The following is a 12,594-nucleotide window of genomic DNA, read 5'->3' on the forward strand; positions in this document are numbered from 1 at the left end:
AATGATATAATGTACTTTGCTGAATATTACACTTATAGCATTGGTCAGGGATATTAAGATCAAATTTGTAATAAACTATTAATTCTAATATCTGTAGCTGGCTGAGGGACTTTGTTTCGCCCCACTGTCCGCTTTACCTGCTCCTGTGTTGATCAATATGTTTGGAGTCTTTTGGAAAAAACATAATTTACAGGCATAATCAGATTCTTATTGACATACGTGTACATGTAGTAAATCCTGGATCCACCCCAACCCCGTCAATACAATTCATTTTCTACCTGATTATCTAGTGTATTGGTTCCCAACATAGGCCCCCAAGATAAATCTGAGGGGTCACTAAATAACTGAAGGGATCAGACAGAAAAAGTGTATTTGTATTACATATAATTATGTATATTTTTTTCAGATTTTTCATCTCTTAAGGCATCTAGAAATCCCTCACAATTCATGCCTTCACAAAGGCCAGAACTTATGACAAAGGGTGACAAGTACGGATGCACCGATACCAATATTGTGCCGATACGGACTCAAATAGCTTGATTGGATATCGATGACATTGGATCTATTTAATTCAATTCTATATGTAAATACTATATACATTATATACTGGAATTGTAATTACAGTTTTGACCAATTTCTTGCTGAATTAAAAAGGTTTACACTTGAATTGTAATTCCTCTTAATTTTTAAGATTTTTTTTACCAGTCGCTTTTTTACAATTTATTATTTTAAAAATAATGAATTCAGTAAATTCATATCTATGTGTATTTTTGTTCCATTTTGTTCTACAAAGATGCTATAATAAAGCAATGTTTAAGTCAAGTCACACGTTAAAAGTATGATCCCAGTCACTTCCACACAGTGAGGCATAAAACGTATTAATCAAACACTGGTATCAGATCGGTACTCGGTATCGGCCGATACCCAAAGCCCAGGTATCTCTACTGGGACTGAAAAAGTCGGAGCATCCCTAGAGACAGTGCTTCATTTTGAGGGGTCACAATCCCTAAAAGGTTGTGAGCCACTGGTTTTGGTGACACTAGCGCCCCCCTTTGGTCATACACAAACTAATTACCCTACAATCACCCACTGTAACAGCTTTTCCTGAAGTCTACATACATTACCTTGTCTTTAAAGTTTAATGAGGGGACACTTGAAGTGGTCCTCACCAAGTTTGGTAGCATTATCTTGATGTTTACTACTTACTGTGTATGATACCAATCGACATGTTTTTGAAAAGGAAACAGGTGCAAAGTTTATTGCCACCATGTGACGTTATTTGCCGTCATGTACCGTTGATATCCGAACGGGTCAATAAGAGTCCAAACCAAAGAAGCCCCCCCTCTGCTCAAAACAACCCGTTTGTTTTTCACCCTGTTGAGTTTTCACATGGTCAGTTTCCAAGGTCACAGCGAGGTTCTGCTTATGCAGCAGAAAACTGCCAGCTCTAAAGGAAATGTTAGTGTATCTGTGTGTGTGCACTCTCAAGAATCACGGTCCATACAATTGACTACATTCTTGAACGAGGTGTGTGCGTACGATATGCGTTTGTGCTGAGCAGGCTGTTATTCTTCCAGTGGCCCAGAGTCACCAGCTGGCACCGTTTCCCAGAACCAAACAGAGTTCCGGGGTAGAATGTTTTTTTGGACAACCGCACCATAATTTCTCTCTCGTGTGTCCATTAAAAACAATAAAAGCTTGTGCTGCTCTATCGAGAACATCTCTTATGGGGCCTTATTTCAGCTAACGTTTCCAATAAACTTGTATTCACACACTGAGTATGTTTTCTTCACGTAAACTTGTAACACCTCAAAGAAATAGTCTGTCCGCTCACACTTTAGACGTATCTTTATCTTCATAAGATGATAGCGGTTTATAGGAAATCCTTTCACACACCCACAACTTACTCAGACTCACATCTGCCCAGCCCTCCTACACACACTGCTCTATTCAACACCAGGCAAAAAGAGGGGTGTGCAGTCACAAGGTATCCGAGCTGCAGGGTCAGGAGAGATGTTGTATGTGGGCATGGAGGGGTCTTGACTTGCCTTTAGCTAACCTGATTGCCATGTCGTCATGCTCTGTAATCTAATATGGGAGCACAGGGAAACAATGCAATAGGTTTAGTCTCTCTCTCATACGCCAGCTCAGTCTGTTTAACCATGCCGTGAACTCAAGAGTCATTCCAGGAATACCAGGACCAAGCAATTTTAGCTAGATAATTAACTGAAAAGGCTGAATGCAGAGAGCAACAATAACAATCAGCTGGTTTCTACTCCCATGACCCAGAACCTCTGAAAGGGCAGTTAGGAATGTTGCATGGTTTTAATTGTAGTTTTTAATAGAGTTGGTGGTATAGGGAGTGACTGAGATGAGCTTTACGGTAAAAAATACTTCCTGCGTATCATGATGAGACAATAAAAATGTCGACCGAGGCCTGATAACGAGGAGCTAATGCAGGAATGTTATGAGGCAGCTTCACATGTGGTTATTCATCCCATTAAAGGTGGCTGACTCAAATAAACAGAGAGCAAACAGTCCTGTCATCTGACAGTAATAGCGATCATAGTTGAATTTAAGATAAGTTTGGCAGTGTGAAATAGCAAAATCCTGTGGAAAAAAGGCAGTTCCTCCCACTTGTACACAGCGATAAAAACCACATCCGTTTGTCCTGTGGTCAGGGCTACATTTACTCAGCTGTCCAGCCAGCTGCTCTAACAGAGTTCACAGAGCACTTGGTCCGTCTCTATTACAGACTGCTCAAGACAGTAGGAGCTTGATGCTGCACGCAACATTATAAAGTTATCTGTTATTATTATACATGCAACTGTGCGGTGTGTGGGGTAAAGGCCTTCACATTTATAAAATAGACATAAGCGGAGCACTGCCACCTAGTGGTTCTGAGTATGAAGTCCAAATAACGATGCAGAGTTGGAGAAAAATATTTGTGTTAGCAGAAGTAAAAACAATATGTAGAGAGAATAAGCTTTATTAAAATTTGAAAATATTAAAAATATTCAACTTCATTTGAGATGAGATTAAGGTCATGATAAATAAACTACACACTCTCTACCTAAGAAAGACCCTGTATGTGCAAGATTTCATTTAAGCCAATCACCCTTTAATTAATAGGTTTCATGAGTAACACATTATCAAGTCCTGTGTTTATTCCCTCTTTTCATTTGTTACCATAAAGAGGCCATTTGAAGAAAAGGGAAAACAAGGCTGGAAGGAACAAAGGGGAGTCTCGTGGTTTATCCAGCTGTAGCATCAAAGCCCGCACACAGGAAGGTCTTTCAGAGAACCTCATGTTTCCCAGGAGATGTCGTCTTGTTTTAGGCTGTTTCTGAACTTCTGGGTGTCTCTAAGAAGCTGCAGGTTGTTGTGGGTGGTCGCACCTTTCTTTGCTTTCTTCTTAGTCTTAACAGGAACAGGAGGCTTGATACCACTCAACTTCTTGGCTGTGTGTTCCTTAACACATGCCTGGGCCTGGGTCAATTTATGAACCTGTGCAGAAGACAGAAGACAGAAAACATTAGACACCTACACTATTAGGGATGGAGATCCGTTGACACTACAAACAGACACATACTTAAATACTTCCACACATCTACAAAGCCTGCCTCTGAGTGATAGTTCACATTAGGGCTGCTCGATTACGGCAAAAATCATTTTCACGATTATTTTGGTCAATATTGAGATCACGATTATTACTCACTGACCGAGGAAACATCATGCACTTAGAGAGAAAATTGTGTAGCCTACATTTTAAAGCTGAATGCATCCATCTGGTGCACTTCGAGGGTCAAATTAAGACACCTATGAAGAACTTTGTGCTCTAGTTAAAAATGAACACATTGGTTGTATAGATAGGAATTGTAATGACACAGCAAAAAAAAGCCATCGCCGCAATGAGGACAGTCTGTCCCGGTTGACACAGTCGCGCCGGGAGCAGGAAACTCCGTCCCTCCCTGCAGAGAGAGAGGGCACAGCGAGCACTAAGCAGCGAGGTCTGGGCGAGGGGTGCTGTAAAGCACCACCTTCACCCCGGGCCTTTCCAAGCCGACCTAGATCTAGGTTGTGGCGCACCACCAACGCCGGGGAGAGTTCCCACGAAAGAATATTCCCACACCCGCTGAGCGGGGCATAAGTGCACCGCTGTAAAGGAAATATTATTTTTATGTTGATTATCTTGTTTTCATAATCGTTTGAAGCCGTAATTGTAATTGTATTTGAAATTCGATTATTTGCACAGCCCTAGTTCACATACCATCTTCTGGTGTTTGCGGAGCTTAGTGATCTGAGCTCCCTTCTCCTCCATCCTGGCGACCAGCCTCTCCAGCTCTCTCTTCAGATCCTGACTTTCCTCGCAATGTTGGGTTGCGTCTATCTGTTGCACCAACTCCTGATGCTCACTGACAAAATAAACATACACACACACAGATTGTGAAATGTTAGAGCTGTAACGATTAAGTGATTAGTGGTCAACCATGAAATTAATCGCCAACTATTTTTAAAAACTTTTTTTTTTTAAATCTCTGATTGCAGCTTCTTAAATGTGAATATTTTCTGGTTTCTTTACTCCTCTATGACAGTAAACTGAATATCTTTGAGTTGTGGACAAAACAAGACATTTGAGGACGTCATCTTGGACTTTGAGAAACACTGATCGACATTTTCTGACATTTTCTAGACCAAACAACGACTCGATTAATCGAGAAAAAAATCACTATATTAATCAACAATGAAAATAATCGTTAGTTGTAGACCTACTAAATGTGTAAAAGAAAAAGTAAAACAAAATAATACTAAAAAGCTTACTCACAAGCTCATTTGTCCTAGCTCGTCCTGCAGAGCCAAGAGCAGGTCAGACAGCGAGCCCAGTGACTGCTCTGCTCGTTCAAGATCCCTGTCAGGCTTCTGGAAAGTGGCGGAAGATGGAGAAAAGTCCTTTTGGAGGCTTTTCTTGGCTCCACAACCAGACCGTTGCAGCGTGCTGACTCGCTCACACAGCTGGGGCTGATGGTGCTTCATCATGTGAAGTATACTTTGTATGTTGGCGTGGACTGAATGGCTCGGGCTTGTCGACTGTGACAGGTAGGGGAAAGCAAAATCAATTGAAAGGAATCAAAAAAGGGGAAGAGTTGATAATACATGTTTTTTTAGAGTTAGTGCAGAGCATCAGAACTGACTCACCGTTCCTGCAACAAAGGGCATTTTTTTGTGTGTTGGGCTGCTTGGTGATGCCAGCTCATTCTGTCTGGAGGTTTTCTGACATAGAAGACAGCGGTTATCACTATTATGTGCAAACAAATATTTTTCTCATCAACTAAATGCAGGCAGTTATTTAGCTTTATCAGTAAGAAAAGCACCTTTTTTGATTTCTTCTTTGGCTTTATTTCTTCAGTAGTTGGCACAGACAATCGAAAGTTGATGTCCAAGTCCTTCTGCAGCTGTGGACATGACAATAATAACATGGTTAAAGTCAATCTTTTTTCCTTTTCAAGATTCTTTGTTGGCATTTTACCATTTTTAAAAAATATTGCTTATTTTTCTGCATTTATTGCAAAATATGTGCATGTTTGGTGAGGAAAGCTAAAAAACAAAGTAAAAATGTAGATTCTTGTGTCATTGTTGAGCTGATGCAACAAGTGAAGTGTGTGTGGACGGACCTGGTCTGCTTTTCCCTGCAGAAGTTTACGCTCATGCTCCTCTTTCAGTAGCTTTTGCTCCAGAATGTCAAGCTTTGTCTGAAAGCAAAAAATGTCATTGAATTAATGATCATAACATTCAGCTTGTGATGATTAGTGTTAAGACTAATCAGTTGTAAAACCGTGAATAACCTCTGCTAGAGTTTGGGTCTGACTCAGTTTGAGACACTCCGATTCAAGTTTCTCCAGCTTGTCCCGCTGAGGATGTTGGGTGTTTGAGCTGCTTGGCTGCTGGTTCTGCAGTGAAGCCTAGAGGGGAAGTAAAGAGAGATTATATGGTGGTTTAGTAGCATACATCCAGAAATGATAGGAAGTAATGATGATGAAAGGTGTTAGGATATTAACATCATTTGTGGTATATGTGTTAATTCAATCTTGTTTAAAAGATATTAAGCCTATTTTCCAGACTACAATTTCTCTATATCATATTGGGCTTATAGTTTTAGATTCTACTTTTTAAGAAATATTTGTTTCTTTCAGTTTGTAACCTTTATGACTACCTGATTCTCCATGACGACGTTACTCTCTTTCTGAGCGTTTTTAACCATCTTCCTCATGTAGTCCAGCTGCTTCTCAAGAACCTTACACCGCGACTCTGCAGACTGCAGCTTTGAGTCCAGCTCTGTTCTCATAAACACATCTATTAAAAGACGTCTACAGAAAAGACTTTGCATTTGCAGTGGCCTCTCCCTCTGTAGCCTCCCTCACATACCTTTCCTGCCAGAGTTATCCGTCTCAGGCAGGCTGGCTGCTGGTTGACTGGGCGCCATGTAAGATGCTATGACCTGTTGATGCCTCTGAGCATCATGGGAGAACTGACTATAGCTCTTCTCCGCTTGCTTCCTCTCCAGCTCCAATCGCCTGATTTTCTCCTGGAGGGTCTTCAGTGCATCAACAACAGCTGAAGTTAACAAGAACAGAAAGGCGTAGCTGGTGAATGTAGCAGGTGGCCATAACGAAAAACACTGTACAAGACAAGAAGCTTGAAATAATGGCTGTGCCATACCTGTGCTGTCATAGTTAGGATTTGTCTGAGAAACCCGAGAGCTGGTCATCTGTGGGTCCTTGCTGATGGAAGAGTAGACAGGGAACTCCAGCTGTCTTGCTATTGGTCGTATCCTGTCCGGAGGCTGGTAATAGCTCCCAATGTAGCTGTTTTTGGAGGGTGAGTCTAAAGTCTACAGACAAAAATAAGAGGAGGAGGTTGCAACTAATGACTCATTATCGATTTAATATTAAATATAAAAATATTAATAAGATGCCCATCAAAAAGTCCCCACAATGGGTTATTTTGTTTGACTAACAGCCAAAAACCAATATAATAAAGATATTATATTATTGGACCTGGAACCAGTCATGGTTAGGTTAAATGTTAAATGCATGTAAAATATAATACAAATTTATATTGGTAAACTATCTGACGATCAACTAACCGATCAATCATTTAAAGGTTCCATATTATAAAAAAGTTAGATTTTCATGTTTTTATAAAGCAGGCGTAAGTCCTATGTAAATACTGTGAAAGCATCAAAACGCTCAATCCACATGGAAATACACACAGCCCGTATTCAGACACTCTGCATTTGAAACAAGCTGTCAGGATTTCTGCCCATTTGTGATGTCACAAATATACTGTAATCATCAATCAGAATGTAATCATTCTAAATGTGTCCCAGTTTATTCCTGGTTGCAGTGAATGTGAATGTCATCAGCTTGACAGGAGGTACACATGGACCCAAGCTGTTGCCTAGCAACACAATTCTGTTGCAATTCCATCAAAATGCGCTAAAACGGAGCGTTTCAGACAGAGGGTAAATACAGGCATATTCAGGCTGACAGTATGAGGAAAATAAAGTTTTTTTTTAACATTACAGCATGTAAACATGTTCTACTAGAAACACAAAATACAAGTATGAACCTGAAAATGAGCATAATATGGGATCTTTAAGTATAGTGCTGTACCCCAGTGAACCAGCTTTCTGCAACAAGGCTGTTCTCCAAACAAACTCACTGTTATGCTCCTAAAAGCTTCAAAAAATACAAAATTGCCAACGTTACACAAGAGAAAAACAAACCATTTGGTTTACAAATAACGCCTATAGATAATCAGTTATCTCAGCATAAAGCAGTAACGCCCTTTGAAACCGCCCTGGTGTGAGTTAAACCAGATAAACGTAACAACACCAGTATTAAAGCTGCTTCAGATAACAGAACGTCAGCAGCTAACGACGTCTGAGCGAAAGTAAACAACGCTGTTAGCCACATTAGCAGCTACCTAACAGCTGCTTCGTGATGTTACCTGGTCGTGATGATACTCCATTCTGTGACATTGAGGTTAATACTCGTTTAGAAACGAATCATATGTTAATGTATATTAATATTCTCCGTCTTCTTGTGTTTATAAGCAGCTAACTGATTTCTTCGAGTGCTCAGTTGGTTGTCCTGTTTGCTTCCTGTCACACTAGCAGCTGTCCGCACTTTTTAAATTTCCCTCCCGACAGTGGTTCCGCCTGCGCATTGGTTCCTCCTCCACTTCCGCTATCCAGAGTGTTTTCAATGTATGAGTGTCTGATCAATGTTTAAGATAAATACTTATATATCTGATGAAGGTTTTGTCCCGGAGACACCATCTCTAGGCCTGGAGGACACATTTTAAAGGTCCCATATTATAAAAAAGAGAGATTTAAATTTTTTAATTTTTTTTAATTTATTATAAAGCAGGCTTAAGTCCTATATAAATACTGTGAAAGTATTGTAACACTCAATCAACAGGGAAATACACACAGCTCGTATACAGAAACACTGCATTTGAAACGAGCTGTCAGGATTTCTGCCCATTCGTGATGTCACAAATATAAAATATTTAGACCCTTTACACAATTTTAAACGTAAACATTCTAAATGTGTCCCAGTTTATTCCTGGTTGCAGTGTTTATGAATGTCATCAGCTCACAGGAAGTACACATGGACCCAAGTTGTTGCCTAGCAACGCAATTCTGTTGCAATTCAATCGCAACTCCGTCAAAATATGCTAAAACGGAGCGTTTCAGACAGAGTGTAAATACAGGCATATTCAGGCCGACAGTATGAGGAAAATAAAGTTTTTTTTGAACATTACAGCATGTAAACATGTTCTACTAGAAACACAAAATACAAGTATGAACCTGAAAATGAGCACGATATGGGACCTTTAAGATGAAATTAAATGTTGAAATAGTGAAAATTAGTCATATCCAGATTTCATGTTCAAAGGCATTTAAAGCTGAAGTAGGCGAGAACTTCTTATTAGATATCTTCTAAACTTCTTTTTGGTAAGGACACACACACACACACCCTAAAATACCCAGGACATAACCTCAGTGTCCTCAGTAGCAGCAGCTATGACCTTAATGTATGTGATTTAAGAAAGAACCCCTTGTGGTTTGTAAAATGGGAAGTTGGACTACATCATATTATGCTGAGACATGCCCACTTTCAATTAAAGAAAGCATTTTTTCTTACCATTTAGGCTGTTGTTGGTTAGTAAAGTGTCTTTAGCTAGTAAATCACCAATCATCTATCATCCTGTAAACATTTGCACAACAGTATGCAAATAGCCTGCTGTAGCTAAAGGCAACATGTCTCAGTGCAGCATGGCAGGTGTGCTGCACTGAGAGAAATGGCATATTTTCTGTAAAACTTGTTTCGATATTTGTGTTTCCTCTGCAGATTTGTGCATCTGTGCATCTGTGCATTTGTGCGACTAAGCTACTGGAGTTACCCTGCACTATATTCAGTTTTAACAGTCTCTTCTGCACTATATAAACTTTTTTAATAGTCCTGTATCACAGCTGTTACCCTGCACTATATTCAGTTTTAACAGTTTTCTTCATCTCTTTGTATTTTTATATCTGGTATATTTTATTGTACTTTGTACTTTGCACTACTAACTTTTTTTACTGCCTTTTTACTAACATGTTTTGCACTATGGAACTGTGATGCTGGAAACTTGAATTTCCCTCGGGATCAATAAAGTTACTATCTATCTATCTATCTTAAGTAGATTTTTTTTGGTTTCTCATTTTACAAAAAACTCTATACCTTTGTCCCTAACACAGACTTGCATTATATGACACAGAATTCAATTTTAACGTCTTTTGACATTGACAGTTGCATGTTTATATTTTTTAACTGGCATTAAAAAAGGCTTTTCAGGGTGTAATTTGGCATTTTAGTTAAATACAAATTAGGTTAAATAGAAATCGAATCAAATGGAAATGTACAACATCTCTCTCTCTCTCTCTCTCTCTCTCTCTCTCTCTCTCAATTCAATTCAAATGGCTTTATTGGCATGACGTAACACTGTGCATATTGCCAAAGCATTTTCAAATGATGAAAATTTACAATAGTTACATTTCATTAACATCAATAAAATAAAATACAAAATAATTTTCAGTCAATCAATTGGAACAACGATATAAACAGGAAACGAAGCAAATTAATAAACAATCACACAACAACAAGGTGCAGACAGCTGTCCCTGTCCCTCAGTTTATGTCACTGTCCCTGTCCCTCAGTTTATGTCACCATCCCTCAGTTTATGTCCCTGTCCCTCAGTTTATGTCACTGTCCCTGTCCCTCAGTTTATGTCCCTGTCCCTCAGTTTATGTCACTGTCCCTCAGTTTATGTCACTGTCCCTCAGTTTATGTCACTGTCCCTGTCCCTCAGTTTATGTCCCTGTCCCTCAGTTTATATCCCTGTCCCTCAGTTTATAGCAGACAGCAACATAGTCTGCCAGCTCTCTCTCTCTCTCTCTCTCTCTGTCTCTCTCTCTCTCTCTCTCTCTCTCTCCTCAGCCTCTCAGTTTATTTCTGATAAACAACAGAAGGTGGGGGGGCTGCTGCCCACAAAATGATGATGGGAGATGTAGTTCTTAAGCTCTACCTTCCAGAACACACACCGAACGAAGAGAATCCAACTCCCATAAAACCTTCCCCCTCAACCCTGGCAACCAATCATTTTATCAGAATGCTCCACGGCCCCGCCCTAGAACGCCCAGAGACTCATCTCATTGGCCGGCTTGGCCTGTCAATCAAACTGTTAACCGTCAAGCCGTTTCTTACCCTGGTGGGACTAACGTTAACTGGTCAGTGTGCTGTCAACAAGGCGTCCAGTAGCAGAAGACCTGCACCGAAGAATGAGGATAAAGTGAGTATTTAGAGAATGACAGCTTCTGTTTTTGTTCCACAGTAAAAGGTTATCTATGTAGGGATGCTGTTATGACCGTGGTGTTGTTGTACTTTACTGGTGTCTTTGTTAACGGGCAGTTTGAGAGGAAGCCAGGGAGAGATTGAATGGACTCACTAGCTGACTGACTGACAAGTTGCTTATTTGCACGTTTTCATTCATTATATGTCTAATATTCACATATAAAGTCACTAACAATAAACCAACGTCGGTTTACAAAAGCTATGTGGCAATAACACTTTAATTGCCAGATTATTGGTGGGGCTTAACATCAGTAAACAGTCTGTTTACCAGGCTTTTAACAGACCAAATATCAATATTAAATTTTTTTTCAGCATGATCTGGGTTTAAATCCCTGTATTCATGCCAAGGAATGGTAAGAAATCAGATAACAGATACAAAATCTATTTAATTTGTTTTTTTAAGGGATTGTGACCAAGATATTTAGTGAGTAGGTTCGGGCAATATGATGAAATTTACCCAGTATGTATGTATATATATATATATTTATTTTTTATATATATACATATATATTTAGGAAGCCAGGGAGACATTGAATGGACTCACTAGCTAACTCACAAGTTGCACATTTTCAGTCATGATTATGTCTAATATTCAAGTATAAAGTCACTAACAATAAACCAACGTCGGTTTACAAAAGCTATGTGGCAATAACACCTTTAATTGCCAGATTATTGGTGGGTTTAAGATCAGTAAACAGTCTGTTAACTAAGCTTTTAACAGACCAAATGTTAATATTTAAATTTTCAGCATGATCTGGGTTTAAATCCTGTGTATTCATGCCAAGAAATGTTAAGAAATCAGATAACAGATAGATACATGGTATGATATTTTTGTTTATTCTCTACATAAACACATAGCACCTGATAAAAATCCATAAAAAATGTTTTTTAAGGGATTGTGACCAAGATATTTAGTAAGTAGGTTCGGGCAATATGATGAAATTTACCCAGTATGTATATATATTTTATATATTTATATATTTATATATATATGCAAATATAAAGTCACTAACCATAAACCAACGTCGGTTTACAAAAGCTATGTGGCAATAACACTTTAATTGCCAGATTATTGGTGGGCTTAACATCAGTAAACAGTCTGTAAACCAGGCTTTTTTTCTTCTTGGAAGCTAGTAACAGACCAAATATTTAAATATTCAGCATGATCTGGGTTTAAGTCCCTGTATTCATGCCAAGAAACCCCAAATTTAACCCAAGTTTGGAGCGTTATTTAACCTCCTTCGCGCTAGTATGACATGGTTGGTACCAATGATTCCTCAGGTTTTGTATTTTCATATGATGCCAGTATCTTCACTATAGCTTTAAAAGCCCACTACAACCTCTGAAAGATTGATTGAGTTAATGCATTAAAGAAATTAGTGGTGCATTAGTGGTGGTTATTATTGCGTTAACTTTGACAGCCCTAATAAGAATACCATATAGATAGAGGATTTATTGATATTGCTCATGTCTTTTACTGATGTGACGTTTTGCAGTTGAAAAATAAACTTGTGACAATCACTCTAGTGAAGATTTGGACTTAAGGGCACAATGGAGATGGTTGGGCGAGTTGGGGTGTGTTGAGTGGGGGAGAGGGATCGGTAGGGTACCTTTCATAAATGTAACAATTTGG

The 12,594-nt window shown here is 39.1% G+C and overlaps 2 protein-coding genes across 3 annotated transcripts in view; one reads left to right on the forward strand and one right to left on the reverse strand.

Annotated features, from left to right (window-relative positions):
• Nucleotides 1-2,973: 2,973 nt before the first annotated feature.
• cep57l1 (centrosomal protein 57, like 1) lies at nucleotides 2,974-8,177 on the reverse strand. Of its 2 annotated transcripts, none has more exons than XM_074616535.1 (11): nucleotides 8,011-8,177; nucleotides 6,718-6,889; nucleotides 6,424-6,612; nucleotides 6,212-6,333; nucleotides 5,844-5,960; nucleotides 5,673-5,750; nucleotides 5,373-5,453; nucleotides 5,197-5,271; nucleotides 4,826-5,088; nucleotides 4,271-4,415; nucleotides 2,974-3,507 (listed from the first exon to the last, which is right to left on the reverse strand). In XM_074616535.1, exons 1-11 carry the CDS (start codon nucleotides 8,029-8,031, stop codon nucleotides 3,307-3,309), a joined length of 1,464 nt encoding a protein of 487 aa, XP_074472636.1. In that variant the 5' UTR covers nucleotides 8,032-8,177; the 3' UTR covers nucleotides 2,974-3,306. The 2 variants fall into 2 exon arrangements, with proteins under 2 accessions (XP_074472636.1, XP_074472634.1); XM_074616533.1 differs by having other exon boundaries at nucleotides 6,212-6,351.
• A 2,608-nt stretch (nucleotides 8,178-10,785) lies between these two features.
• The window catches only part of sesn1 (sestrin 1), a 61,534-nt gene continuing 59,725 nt past the window's right edge, over nucleotides 10,786-12,594 (forward strand). Inside the window, exon 1 of the mRNA XM_074616542.1 lies at nucleotides 10,786-10,899. The gene's annotated coding sequence lies outside the window, so the exon portion shown is untranslated. The remainder of the gene's footprint in view (nucleotides 10,900-12,594) is intronic.

This window comes from Sebastes fasciatus, chromosome 18 (assembly GCF_043250625.1).
Source record: "Sebastes fasciatus isolate fSebFas1 chromosome 18, fSebFas1.pri, whole genome shotgun sequence".
Classification (NCBI taxonomy): Eukaryota; Metazoa; Chordata; class Actinopteri; order Perciformes; family Sebastidae; genus Sebastes; species Sebastes fasciatus.

Coding starts and splice junctions, on each gene's coding strand:
- cep57l1 (XM_074616533.1), bottom strand. CDS start 8,031: ATGGAGTATCATCACGACCAG. Junction 4,416..4,825: donor GAGCTAGGACAAATGAGCTT/GTGAGTAAGCTT, acceptor TTATTTTGTCAG/TGAGCATCAGGAGTTGGTGC. Junction 3,508..4,270: donor TCCGCAAACACCAGAAGATG/GTATGTGAACTA, acceptor TCTTCTGCACAG/GTTCATAAATTGACCCAGGC.